This window comes from Penicillium nucicola (genome assembly GCF_028828085.1).
Source record: "Penicillium nucicola strain IBT 29836 chromosome Unknown utg000002l, whole genome shotgun sequence".
Taxonomy (NCBI): Eukaryota; Fungi; Ascomycota; class Eurotiomycetes; order Eurotiales; family Aspergillaceae; genus Penicillium; species Penicillium nucicola.
In genome coordinates, this window is record NW_026643126.1 from 1,115,344 (window position 1) to 1,127,985 (window position 12,642).

The following is a 12,642-nucleotide window of genomic DNA, read 5'->3' on the forward strand; positions in this document are numbered from 1 at the left end:
ACTTCAATACAATCGCCACGCAGCACGGTTGACCGTGCAGAGCGCCGCAAGAAACAGAACCGCCTCGCACAAAGAAATCACCGTAAACGAGTCCCCCTATCAAGCAAACAGTAGGCTTTTTATTGAAAGATTATGCTGAAAAATGTCTCACACAGGGAAGCTTGTTAAACAAAAGCTGGACACCTACGACCAATTTATGAACATGTTCGAGTCGTGTCGCACTGATAGTGACCAGCGCCATCATCATACCCCCCACCAGAACACAGGGGTTGAATTACCAGATCTCCCAAATGGAAGCATTAGTGTTCCACCAATAGTAGGCCATTCAATTACTTTGCAATCCAGCACAACGCGAAACTGAAAACAATCGCCTCAGAAACCCCTAGATCTGACATCTCCCACGACAACAAGACTGCATGACGATGACGATGTCGAAGAAAGCGGGACCAACAATACGCCCTCCGCACCAATATGTCCAGTTTCAGAATTAGATAATTACGGATTCGTCTTCGCTAATGAGCCATGCAGTCCCCTGCATGAAGCAGTTATGAAAGGGGACCTGGAGATCGTGAGTTTACTCATCGAACACGGGGCCCAGGTAGCTATCCAGGATAATTTGGGGTCCACCCCATTACATTTGGCTTCGAGGATAGGAGACGAGAGGATTTTGTCGCTCTTACTCCGCCACCAGGACGTTGCACAAATGGGGGTCACCAATGCAGAAGGGTTGACACCGCTGCGGTTGGCAATTCGGAATGGGCATGTCGGCATTGTGAAAATGCTGTTAAATGCTGGAGTGGATGTGAACGGCCGGCTCTAAGGTCGCTTACGTTTGAAAAGAATTCATGGATGGGAAATCAAAAAGCATGGATGGGGGTTGAACAGAAAAAAGAATAGAAGAATTAAAAACACGTGAGCTTCTTTCTCTCGGCACCATCGCCTAATGGAAAGATTAGAAGAATCAAAAGCGGGAATCTTCCAGGGGTACAAAATACGATGACATGAAACAACTCAATTCTGGTCAAATAGTCGCAGAATGAGAGCAACGAAGAAGAATATTAACCTGCTCTTGGACGGTGCCCGCAATCACAAGGTCATCGACAAGCAGGTTTATGTTCAACATCCGTTTGTAGACACCAGCAAGCTCCACTGCGGCGAGAATGGAACCGCTTCTATCTTAGAATGGTTTGTTCAGACCCTCAATCGGATCCAGACCCACCGAGCGCCAGGCTTCGCACACAATCTCATGAATTCTGCGTTCCGATTGTTGGTAGGCTTCCCAGGAAGAAGGATTCTCAATGACATGAGATGTCTGGACCTGGCTGGGATGGAATTCGTCAGGTTGAATAGGAAGTGCGGGCAAAGCGGCAAACAAAGAGCTTTGAATGGGCAGGTGCGGCGATTCGGGTGCCAAGTTGAGAAGAGCCTCCAAGGTCTCGCACATACATGAACTTAGCACGGCAATGATTTCTGCAGAGAACACTTGGTCGCTGTACATCAGCTCCAACATCAACGCGCTACCATCTGCCTGTGGTTCTGTAACGATCCATAAATCAGCCGAATCATTCTCGGCGGCGATAAGTCCCACGCGGTGATCCTCTTGATCGAGGTGTTGATGGTGCACGATCGAGCTAAATCGTGTCCATGGGGCCCAGTCTGTGCATGAAGTGATGAGACGATTGTATCCAGTCCCCTCGAAAGGAAGTGTTGCGAGGTGCTGATCATGAACCTGCTGAAGGAGGCCTTGAGGGGCATTGCCACTTGTGGCCGTGCGTACACGGACTGGGAGAAGGTTGAGGCATGGTCCAACAACGGTGGATAGGTCTTGATCTGAAAAATGGCGCCCGGATACCAGGGTACCAAACGTGACGTCGTCTGTTGATGCCCATTTTGAAAGAACGTAGGCCCATGCAGTCTTGACCACCGTGGCGAGTGTGAAATTCTGAGACCGCTTTTTTGGAAGTTTGATCTCCCGCATGCATATGGACGCCATAGGATGCTGGTAGATCGGTTTGCAATGCAAGACAAGGTCGGTCGGTTTGGATTGTTTGAGGAGGTCTCGCCAATAACTTTTCGCCTCTGTCGTGAAAGATGCATTGGCAATTTGCACGTAGTCAATGAACGTAGTAGGCGGTGCAATGATGGTCTGGCCCATGATTGCTTGATCCAACTGTTTAGAAAATATTGGAAGACTGATCCCGTCGTATTGTATATGTGAAACTCCAAGAATGAGTCGAGTTGCGTGACCCTTCTGACTGATAATGCTGTTGTCAACGATGAAGGACGTGCCCTATCTTGCATAATCCATTGCGTCGTGCTCGCAGCAATATCTGTAGAGACATGGCGCTGAAATTCAAGTCGTCCACTTGATAACAAAACCTGCATAAGGGATCCCCTGAAAGGAACGAACGCAGTTCTGAGAATAGGAGTTGTCGCAAGCAAGGATGCACACGCTTGCTCGATGGAATCCACATCGGTATATGGAGCAAGATCCACCCAGAGATGATTGTTCCAGCCACCTTCAGCTAGTATTCCAGAACAGAACATTGTATGCTGGAAGTCCGTAGTTTCACCGATGTCTTCAATTTCGACTTCTGTACACTGAGCATAACACGCTGTCCGCGTATCTTGACCTGATGGTCTTTTCGTCCTATCATGCGCGTCGTGCCATCCGGCATATACTGCACTAAGTCACCACTTCGGTACAGTCTGCGAGTTGCTCCAGACCATCTTTCTGGAAACGGAAGGTAGTGTGGCTCCGTGACAAACGCCTCCGCCGTCTTTTTCGGGTCACCTAGGTAGCCACGAGAAACGATACGACCTTCAACAACCAATTCTCCAACGGCACCGAAGGGCGCAAACTTGTTGGGATCATCGGGCTCCGTCACTCACAGACGACCACCAATGGCACGGCCGACATTCATAGGATCCGAATCTGGAGACACTGGATCACTACCCATGCAATGAATTGAGCTTTCTGCCGGCCCAGTCGATATGACAAGGTCTGTAGATTGCGCCCAGCTCTGGACCATCTGGCTGGTTGGGGGCTCTCCGCCAACAAGAAGAAACTTGATGAATGGCATGGAGCTCGGGGGGATACTTGCAGCCATGGAGCAAGTCAAATACGCCCAATTTGCCTTCATCCTTTTCGCGGCTCCTGCTAAGTCGTCGAGTCGCTCCGTCTCTGATGGGGAGCAAATGCACGCGCCTTGCGTGATTGAAAAGAAACTGTCGGCAACGCTGACATCTGCCAAAGGAGATCAGTAACAAATCTTGAAAAGAGGAAGTAGATGGCTGTGTTACCAAATGAATATGCTGAAAATTGCAATACGCGAGCGCCGGGGCCCATGCGCCATTTAGTCCCATGGGTTATGGCGGTGGTGCAAAGTGAGCCATGCTCCACCGCAATCGCCTTTGGTTTCCCGGTCATCCCAGATGTAAACAGGATGTATGCCAACGAAGTTGGCTCTAATCGAGGAAGCTGGGCGATTGACTTAGTTGTTGTGGCGGGAAGAGCAGCAAGTCCTTCAGCGTCGATGGCCAGCACGGTACAATCCGCGCCCACGACCTCGCGCATGCGATTCACTCAATTGGAGCTACACAAAACCAGTTTCGCGTCGCACGTTTCAAACATGGCCCGTTGGCGCTCTATGGGGTGTGCTGGGCTGGTGTTGGCGCACGCACCGCCGGCTCGAAGAACTGCGACCATTGATATAATCGCAGCCGCTGACTTGTCAAAGCATAGGAACACAATTTGTCCATCGCAAAAATAACTTTTAATCTTCTGAGCTAGCCGGTTGGAATGTTCGTGCAATCCCTGATATGTATAGTTGCCATCCCAGGAGCAGATTGCTGGCGCGGCTGGCTGTAGAGGGAGGCAAGGTTGAGAACTGTTGAGTAACATGCTCGAATTGCCGGCTGATATGATGAATAAGGCGATGGTCGAAAGAATCCCCGTTATAGGAAATCCTCAGACGTGTGCACCCAGTCCTCATCTGTAACGAGAAATGAGGTAACATTGCCAAATCCTCTCGGTTGGATTCTTTAGAGACGTAGTTCCCAGCAACGAGGCTGACCTGGAGACTGTAGGTATCTTGCCAAGGTAACTCGTCAAGAGGCTCATTATTGCCGATAGTTCCTCGCCGGATTTCCCTCAACAACATGTAGATATGACTTATGTGGGCTTCTATCGTTGACTCTTTTTGAGTGGTCACTGGGATAATGAGCCTTTTAACTCCTCTCTTATTTCCAGTTGGTTGAGAGAAATCGTTCCACTCCAAACAAGCGGAAAGGGGTCGCGAGTTATTTTCTGCATGGCGAGTCAAGAGGCAAAGAAGAGCCGCCGTCGTACATGGACCTGACGCTTCAAATGGCCAGCTAAGTTGGACGACGGAAAGGTTGCATTGATGATCTGCTGTAGCCTCCATGACTGCCGATAGAAACGAAATGTATGGGGTAAGTGAATTGCCACAACATAGTAATAAATATGATCTTGGAAAGGTGTCGACCCTCCGGCATAATGGTGTTTTGGGACTTGCTAGTATCTTCTGTCATCCTGTTTTACAAAAAATATTGAAGCGAGAACTGTCATCAAGAATTGGCATTGTCAGCCATGAAGGAGATGACAGTGATTGCTGACTGTAAGGTAAGCGGGGTGAGTGAAAGCAATTTTGTTTATTTTGTTTCAATTTTCCCTCCCCATCATCCTTCCTACTGAATTGAATTGGCTCTGCTCTCCTCTCTATTATGCAATGGAAGGCCACCAATCTACCATGATAACACCTGAGTATGTATATGAGGAATGTAGGTTTACGTTCTCAATGCTGATGGCAGCGCTTACAAAGGTCCATCATCGAGATACCGAAGTTCGAAGGCCCTTGGCCTGATTCTTCAGGGAGGCGCTTTCTCTATATTGAGCGAAAGTTTTGCTCAGACACCCATATCACTACTGCAAAACTATCCCTGCTCCATGTCCAGAGTGACGTCATCCAAATTCTTCGTGAAGGGCCACAGATCCAATCCGCTTTCTGGGCAGAAGGATCGAACTATATTGTCCTTTTCGAGTCGACCAAAGCCGGGAATAGTAAAATTTCTGTCCTGTGCTTAGATAATGACGATGCGCCGGTGAGTTTCGCGTTGGCTGGAACTCTGCCGGGCGAAGTGAGCGGGCTGGGAGGTGTAGCAATATCGGACCAGAAGATTACTTTGGCTTTTTCAGCGATGGCGGCATCCAACGGTGAAATCTATAACGCTAACGATGCACCACACTCGTGGTCCTCCGGTCGTGAATATACGAGAATGCCTGTGCGCACCAGTAACGCATGGATTACATCTGAAAAGCTATCGGTGTTTTGCACTATTTTGGACTTCTCAGGAGGTTCACCTTGTATCGGTGAATTATTTAATACTCTCTCTGAAACTGATCAAGAGCATAAGACTTTTGGGGGAATACATCTCACAAAACATGGAATTGCCGTTGTGGCTGGAGCCCACTTACCAAATATCTCAGAGATACCATTGGCCGAAGTCTATTACATTCCAATGGCTGCAGTGGTCCAACACGATCTGTCTGCGCGGCAGAGACTACAAACTCCTGGATTCAATGGGTTTTCCAACTCTCCGCAGATCTCTAAGGACGGTGAAAGGCTCATTTATTTGCAAAAGAAAATTTCATGGTTAGAGGATGATACAAGCCTTCTTGTCATTTGTGAGGGTCTTAAGTCTCAAAACAGAAAACTAAGGTTCTCAATCCATGAGCTTCGCCGCGAAGATGGCTCTTCCAAGATGCTGCTTTCTCCGCTAAGAGTCTGTTTTACGGCCGACGAGACCTCCGTGTTCTTAATCTCTGAAGACCGGGCTGAACTTCGGCTATTTCGTGCTTCATTATCCGCGGGGGATAGTCTCATAGCAAAGCCTCTGACTAAGGGATGGTCAATTGATGCTTTACACGTTTTGCCGGGCTCAGTTACATCCATATTTGTTGCCGGAAGCACAATTAATCTCTCCCGCCGCTGGATGATCCTGGACACGGAAAGTCTGACTCTATCTCCTATTAAGGAAGGAACACAGGAGGAAAATGATTTGAAACTTGACAAGACCACATTCGAGTCCATTGAATGGCCTGGTGCGGATAACGTGCCAGTTCAAGCATGGTTGGTAAAGCCACGAGATTTCGACTCTAACAAGCAATACCCCTTGTTGTATTGTATACATGGTGGTCCTAATGCGGCTTTCAACAATAGCTGGGCATCCGGGTACTGGCGCAATTGGAACTTCATCCTGTTGGCAGAGCAGGGATTCATAGTCGTGGCGCCGAATGCTTCTGGGTCGTCGGGCTTTGGGGCAGAATATGCTAAACGAGTGGTCAATGACTGGGGTGGAAAGTCTTATATCGATCATGTTAAGGGTTTCGCATATCTTCAGGCTGAGCTCCGGTATGTTGATACAGATAGAGCCATCGCGCTCGGAACCAGCTTTGGTGGCTTCATGGTGAACTGGATCCAAGGCCAATCACTTGGACGTCAGTTCAAGGCCTTGGTATCCGAATGCGGGTTTATGAACACTTCCACGCAATATGTGAGTTTATATATCCTCTCGACAGTTGAAAATGGTGAAGGCTGTAAATTTGCTACCAAGGTATGGCATTTGGCTGACTTCGGTATAATAGACATCCGACTTGATCTGGTTTGAAGACCATTTGGGTGGTCCCATGTATAAATCTCGAAATGGCTACGATAAATTCAACCCCATCAATCATATTGAGAATTGGTCAACACCTGCTCTGATCATCTCCAATGAACTGGATTATCGAGTTCCCATTCTTGAAGGCCTCGCGGCGTTCCAAATTTTGCAAGCAAAAGGAGTTGAAAGCCGTTTTTTGAGCTTCTCCGACGAAGGTCATACGACCGAAAAGCCGGATAATAGACTACATTGGTGGCATGTAGTAATAGACTGGTGTACTCAACATACCATACGTCATGCAGGTGAACGCACTTCGACTTGATTTGGCCAATGGCATCAATATTGTACCTGGATGTGACAATTTTATTTTAGTTTCATACTACATCGAAATTGTCCGAAGCGCCCCCTCATCCTAGGCTTGTCTTGCCTTTTATAAAGGATTAGCTCTTAAGAGCCCCTGATTAGTCTATCAAGATTCCCCGCCTTTAAATATAGCAGATTTAAATGCTTCTGATAATGAGGGGTGGTGTTGAGATTTATGGTGGCCGGCCATGGTTTATGCCATAAATGAGCCCATGACGGCAACCGTAGTGATTTATCACCTGGGAAATCTCATTAGGACTAGCTTAAGGCAGAGTTTTCTGGTATATAAGGAGATTCCCATAAAAATGAGAATCTCCAGACTTAAACACCTCGGTAATCTATTGTTAGATTATCTATATTGTACGGTCGTACCCGTCATTATTCCCTACTTGCATCGTAAAACTTTTAACAAGGATTATAAAAGAGTCATGATCATTCATTCATGCAAGTCGCAGTTAATGTTTGCAATGTATATTGATTATCGGAAAAATGAAATTGATTGATAAAAAGACATGCATAATGCATGTATATTCACCGTTTGTTCCTCCCAGAAACCATCATAACTCATATGCATGTTAGTGACATGGCTTGGATGGATTAGCTTCCCAAAGAATAAGCTGCCAAAAAAGGAATGAGCTGCAATCCCAGATATTCAAACAGCAATACCCTAACAAAGAATGCAAATAGAATTTTAGTGACTTGATATACTAGTGGTTCAGTATGGAGGGGTATGGGTTGCAAAGCAAGAGGTTCTGAAAGCTTTACCTAGGACAGTTTCTCACGTAGGGAAGCCCTGGGTTCATGGATAACTTGCACAACGCAAAAGAAGAATCAGGAGCGTTCAAAACACGCTTCAAGTCACAAACTGTCCCCAAGCAACCGTGATAATATCCGCAATAAAACCTTCAAGAGACATGGCATATTCGATGTAATCTAGCCATATCACCAAAGAAAAGCACGAAACTCCATCCTCAAGTAACAAAGCCCTCACGGCCTCTTAAATATCCCCCTCTCATAAGCCAACTCTTCAACATCCTTAAGCCAATGCCCACACCGATAGAGCGGTATATCAGGATACAATCGCTTGCCACTAAGAGTAACCTGAGGACGTGGGGGTGGAACAGCTAAGCAACACTCCTCCCGAAAACGGTCTAGATCCTGTTCATTGATCGTGGCAATCTTTTTTTGTGAGTCTGGGACATATTCTGGTAGTTCCGTTGGGTTGCGAGTTGGTCGGGGTGTGTAGTCCATGCCGTTGAGGATGGTCCCTGTGACATGATGTAGCCAGCCGCTGTCGGCGGTTGGATCTGTTTCAATGTAGATCGATATGTGGTTCCTGATGCCAATTGATTCGGTTGTGAAGACATTTAGAGACATGTCTGCCTTTTTTTGAATGCTTTGAGGTGGGTATGATGGGGAAGGTGAAATTGAAAGAGAACGATGAGACTGGCACGTGTCTCACTCGGTTTCTGAGGCTTGGGCTGGCTATGCATAAATGAAACTCAAGTGAGAAATACCATTCTGCTGCTATCCCAGTACATTTGATGTAGAGATGTGAGCCCCTTGGAAATTGACGAAGTTTCACCAGTCTTTCCCACATTACATTAACACTCACTACATCAGTTTCACTTAGTAGCAGTCTGATAGTATGGGCGTACTCTTCGTTAAAATCCGATATGTCCAAGATCCCTGTCTATAGATTGCCACAGTGTAACTGGTGCTGAAACTTGGGTGTATCTTTTTCTATGGATATTGGACAAAGTGTAAATATATCAAATGGAATTGCAAGGGAACAAGAGTCAGAACGCCTTCAGGCATATCGCCATGTATGCAAAATTCTCGTAAAAAAAAGATTGTTGATGCCTGGGGTATACCGCGAGTTCCAGCCGCTCATGATTGGAAGTTCATGTTGTAGCCACCGGTCTTGGGGTCCTGAACAAAGTTGAAGTTATCGGTAGACAGACCAAATGGCTTCAAGATACCATTTCCAAGCTGTGAGAAGTCAACATTTGCATCGAGGTCTGGCCAAAGAGCCAAGGGTACTTGTACTCACATCCTTCAGCTTGCCCATCATATCACCCATCTCCTTCTCCCGCGCCTGCTTGATCTGCTCCGGTAATTCACGCAAGGCCCTCTGTACAATCCTCTTATCATCAGCAGGGAGATTATCCATTGCAGAAAGCGTCTGGTAATCTTCTACAGCGCCTTGTAAGCTGCCCCAGCCACCAATTTGAGACTTTGCCTTTGCGCGTCGCATTAGTGATTTGGCCTGGATGCGCATCACATTGCTTCTCTGCTCGTCCTGGTCTTTCAACCGTTGTAGTTCTTTTTCTTCGGCCTCCTCGTCGTCTCCCGATATTTCCACCACACCCTCAGTGCTTTTTCCGTCGGAGTCGGAGGTAGTCTTTTCCTTCGAGTCATCCTTGATCTGCGCAGATGGCGGGATCACCTTATCTAGGCGATCGATGGAGACAGTCGCCGAGTCTACCGCGGCTTTCCAGTCCTCCATTTTTAAATAGCAGGCTGCGATATTACTATGCAGCACGGCGACATCGTAATCGAGGTAACTCGGGCATGAGGCAAGTGCTCGGTCGTAGCAGGAGATGGCTTGATCGTAGCTTTTGACAAGGAAAAGCTGATTTGCTTCGGATTTGATATCTTGGGATTCCTTTAGGAGTTGCTGTTGTGATGATTGCAATTAGAAAGGAACTGCGATAAATGACGAACAATTATCGGACTCACGGCTTCCTCCTCAGCTGGAAAGTGGGCATCATGGAAAACATCCTCATCGCCACTATCATCGGCATCGGCATCGACAGGGACACTGCGCTCGGGATTGGAGTCAGGCATGATGTGAGGAAGAGTTGAGACTCTCACTGGCTGTTGCCAAGGGCCAATCACGGGACTGATAACGAATTCCCCGCGTCTTATCGCCTGTCAACATCCCACTCGAACTGCTCTGAACAGACACCCTAGTGCGCAATGGCTTCCAATAAGTGAGTAATATTCTATGCGCTTGTGTGACATCAATTGACATAGTAAACAGCCTTCCCCGTATCCGAGCATGTCTCTTCGACATGGATGGCCTCTTGATTGACTCAGAGGACCTGTACACCGTGATCACAAATGAGATCCTCCAGAAGTACGGCAGGCCATTGCTACCTTGGTCAATCAAGGCTCAAATGCAGGGTCGCCCTGCACCTGAGGTTTGTACACTTTGCTCAACATTATACATACCCACACTAACACGATCCACAGGCCAGCAAGATCTTCCACGACTTCGCCCAACTCTCCATTTCAGAAGAGCAACTGAACGAAGAACGCTCCGCTCTCCAGCGGAAATACTTCCCTAGATCCCAGCCTCTGCCAGGTGTACGCACACTTCTTAATAACCTCGCCTCAACCAAGACAACCGACGAACCAGTGTACATCGCGCTGGCCACCTCATCCCACAGCGGCAACTACAAGCTGAAAACCGACCACCAGACTGAGCTAATGTCCGTCTTCCCAGACGCACACAAGGTTCTTGGTGATGATCCTCGCATCGGCAAGGGTCGCGGCAAACCCCTGCCTGATATCTACCTGCTCGCGCTGGAGACTATCAACGTTGAGCTGCGCAAAGAGGGTAAGACCGAAATTAAGCCCGAGGAGTGTCTCGTCTTTGAAGATGCCGTTCCGGGTGTGGAGGCCGGTCGCCGGGCTGGTATGCAGGTTGTCTGGTGCCCGCACCCCGGCCTCCTGGGTGCGTTCAAGGGTCGCGAGGAAGAGGTTCTTGCTGGCGCTACTGGATCGCATAAGGAAGAGGAGAAGACTGATGCCGAGAAAGAGGCTGAGCAGCTTCAGGCTTGGCGTTTGCAGGGCTCTGGTAAGCCCGGAACTATTGGAGATGGGTTTGGTCAGCTGTATGCTACGCTGGAAGACTTCCCGTATGAGAAGTATGGGATTAGGATTCCTTGAGTGGGATTCAATAGAGATAAATGGTTGAGATGTAAAGATCTAGACTACTTAGATTTGATGATTGTATAGCTGTGATTGATTTGAAGCGTCAAAGCATACTCATCGCTCAATTACTACATTCAATGTCATCTCCCTTTACCACATAATGGAATTTTTTCAAGTCTTCGATAATTTTCAGAGGAGCCCAGCTCCGTTTCCAAAGACCAATGTCTATTCTTATTACCTAGTGGTCTCATGGCTCTCATCTTGGGGACTAGGTTCTCGCGTAGGGTATTCCTTGTCATCAAGACCTTGATCAATCTCAAGATCCGGGCGTAAGAATGGCATAGACCAAACTTTGAGGCTGTTATCGACTTTACGAGCACTCATCACCGATCCATCCTCATCGGCGGATGAATCGTCGGAAGAATCATCCTGGTCGTAGTGCCGTTGCCCAGAACATGTAGCAACAACACTACCCATAGGGTGAAGAATGGTGCTCGACACGGTATCTATAAAACATCAGCAAGGTCCTCCAGAATCAAAGGGCTCAAGAAAACATACCATCATGGACCCTAAACTCCCAATCAGGATCCTTGTCTTCCGCCGAGAAAATAGGATCCCTCCAGACCCTCATCATCCCATCCGTCCCCCCAGCCCAGACCTCATGAGACCCATCCGGACCAGAAGGTACAACATCAATGTTCATGCGCTGATTCGTAAGAGCCTTGCGACCACGCAGGTGACCAAGCATCTGGCCAAGAACCCGGATATCATAAACCAACACACCATCACTCTTGCGCTCGGCGATATACAAATACCTGCCACAGGGGCTCCAAACAAGCTGCGTGACACCGCGGCCACCAATATCACGGTTTGCTTCTGTTTTCGCAATGCTAAATGTCCCCAGCGATTCGCCCGAGCCATTCGAGCTATAAAGTCCAATATTTCTGGTGAATGTGCCCGCAGCGAGGACTCCGTCTCCGCTGGGATTGACTGCCAGAGCTGATACAATGCCCTTCATACCGACGCCGCCGCCGACAATCTGCTTGCGTTTGCTGGGTATTGTTGGGATTGATGTGATGGGGCCTTGATTGCCTGGTCTTGAGATATCGAAGAGCGAGATCAAACTGTCTGAGCCTGTGAGGAAGTGTGTTCCGCCTAGAATTGATGGGTAGATCATTGAGTGGGGGGTTATGTATGCTTCTGTCATTGGGTTTACCAACGAGTAGCTTGCCATGTTTGTTGGGGCTAGGGCTGAGGAGAGGCGGATTGGATGGTCACGGACTGAAGATAGGAATAGGGTTGTTGATGGGTCCGTGAGGTTGTAGAATGGATAGATTGCTGTTGCATAGGTTGGTTCTGCTGAGGGAAGTGTTGAATATGGTGATAGTATGTGGGGTTGGTTGGTTTCTAGTAGATCTGGTGGTCTGTTGATATGTTAATTGGAGGACCAGCAGCAGGAGTGGCATGTAAACTTGCAGGATATAAGTTCTTATACAGTAGTCCGCAGAGTCTGTCAATAATGTGGTGCCGTCTGGAGTCCTTCTTGGGAGTGAGCAGCAGCCCTGATATACGTATACAACGTGTCTGGATGCTTACCACTCTGCGCTTCTGTAATAGTTGCGAGCAGGGTCCAGACCAGGGCACTTCGTCCCATCA

At 47.9% G+C, this 12,642-nt stretch overlaps 7 protein-coding genes across 7 annotated transcripts; 2 read left to right on the top strand and 5 right to left on the bottom strand.

Moving 5' to 3' along the window:
- Positions 1-1,177: 1,177 nt before the first annotated feature.
- Positions 1,178-2,155, bottom strand: N7511_002178 (uncharacterized protein; the record flags this gene model as incomplete). The annotated part of the gene is made up of 1 exon (XM_057124603.1): positions 1,178-2,155. One exon carries the CDS (start codon positions 2,153-2,155, stop codon positions 1,178-1,180), a length of 978 nt encoding a protein of 325 aa, XP_056986762.1.
- A 733-nt stretch (positions 2,156-2,888) lies between these two features.
- On the bottom strand, positions 2,889-3,577 carry N7511_002179 (uncharacterized protein; the record flags this gene model as incomplete). Its single annotated transcript, XM_057124604.1, has 2 exons — positions 2,889-3,247; positions 3,304-3,577. 2 exons carry the CDS (start codon positions 3,575-3,577, stop codon positions 2,889-2,891), a joined length of 633 nt encoding a protein of 210 aa, XP_056986763.1.
- Positions 3,578-4,751: 1,174 nt separating this feature from the next.
- N7511_002180 (alpha/beta hydrolase family protein) lies at positions 4,752-7,097 on the top strand (the record flags this gene model as incomplete). The annotated part of the gene is made up of 4 exons (XM_057124605.1): positions 4,752-4,786; positions 4,845-6,576; positions 6,668-6,896; positions 7,054-7,097. The coding sequence occupies 4 exons, from the start codon at positions 4,752-4,754 to the stop codon at positions 7,095-7,097; spliced, it is 2,040 nt and encodes a 679-aa protein (XP_056986764.1).
- A 934-nt stretch (positions 7,098-8,031) lies between these two features.
- On the bottom strand, positions 8,032-8,421 carry N7511_002181 (uncharacterized protein; the record flags this gene model as incomplete). The annotated part of the gene is made up of 1 exon (XM_057124606.1): positions 8,032-8,421. One exon carries the CDS (start codon positions 8,419-8,421, stop codon positions 8,032-8,034), a length of 390 nt encoding a protein of 129 aa, XP_056986765.1.
- A 513-nt stretch (positions 8,422-8,934) lies between these two features.
- N7511_002182 (uncharacterized protein) lies at positions 8,935-9,894 on the bottom strand (the record flags this gene model as incomplete). The annotated part of the gene is made up of 3 exons (XM_057124607.1): positions 8,935-9,036; positions 9,098-9,724; positions 9,787-9,894. 3 exons carry the CDS (start codon positions 9,892-9,894, stop codon positions 8,935-8,937), a joined length of 837 nt encoding a protein of 278 aa, XP_056986766.1.
- Positions 9,895-10,026: 132 nt separating this feature from the next.
- N7511_002183 (haloacid dehalogenase superfamily protein) lies at positions 10,027-11,001 on the top strand (the record flags this gene model as incomplete). The annotated part of the gene is made up of 3 exons (XM_057124608.1): positions 10,027-10,040; positions 10,091-10,250; positions 10,303-11,001. 3 exons carry the CDS (start codon positions 10,027-10,029, stop codon positions 10,999-11,001), a joined length of 873 nt encoding a protein of 290 aa, XP_056986767.1.
- A 219-nt stretch (positions 11,002-11,220) lies between these two features.
- On the bottom strand, positions 11,221-12,640 carry N7511_002184 (uncharacterized protein; the record flags this gene model as incomplete). The annotated part of the gene is made up of 3 exons (XM_057124609.1): positions 11,221-11,492; positions 11,545-12,324; positions 12,583-12,640. The coding sequence occupies 3 exons, from the start codon at positions 12,638-12,640 to the stop codon at positions 11,221-11,223; spliced, it is 1,110 nt and encodes a 369-aa protein (XP_056986768.1).
- Positions 12,641-12,642: the final 2 nt, after the last annotated feature.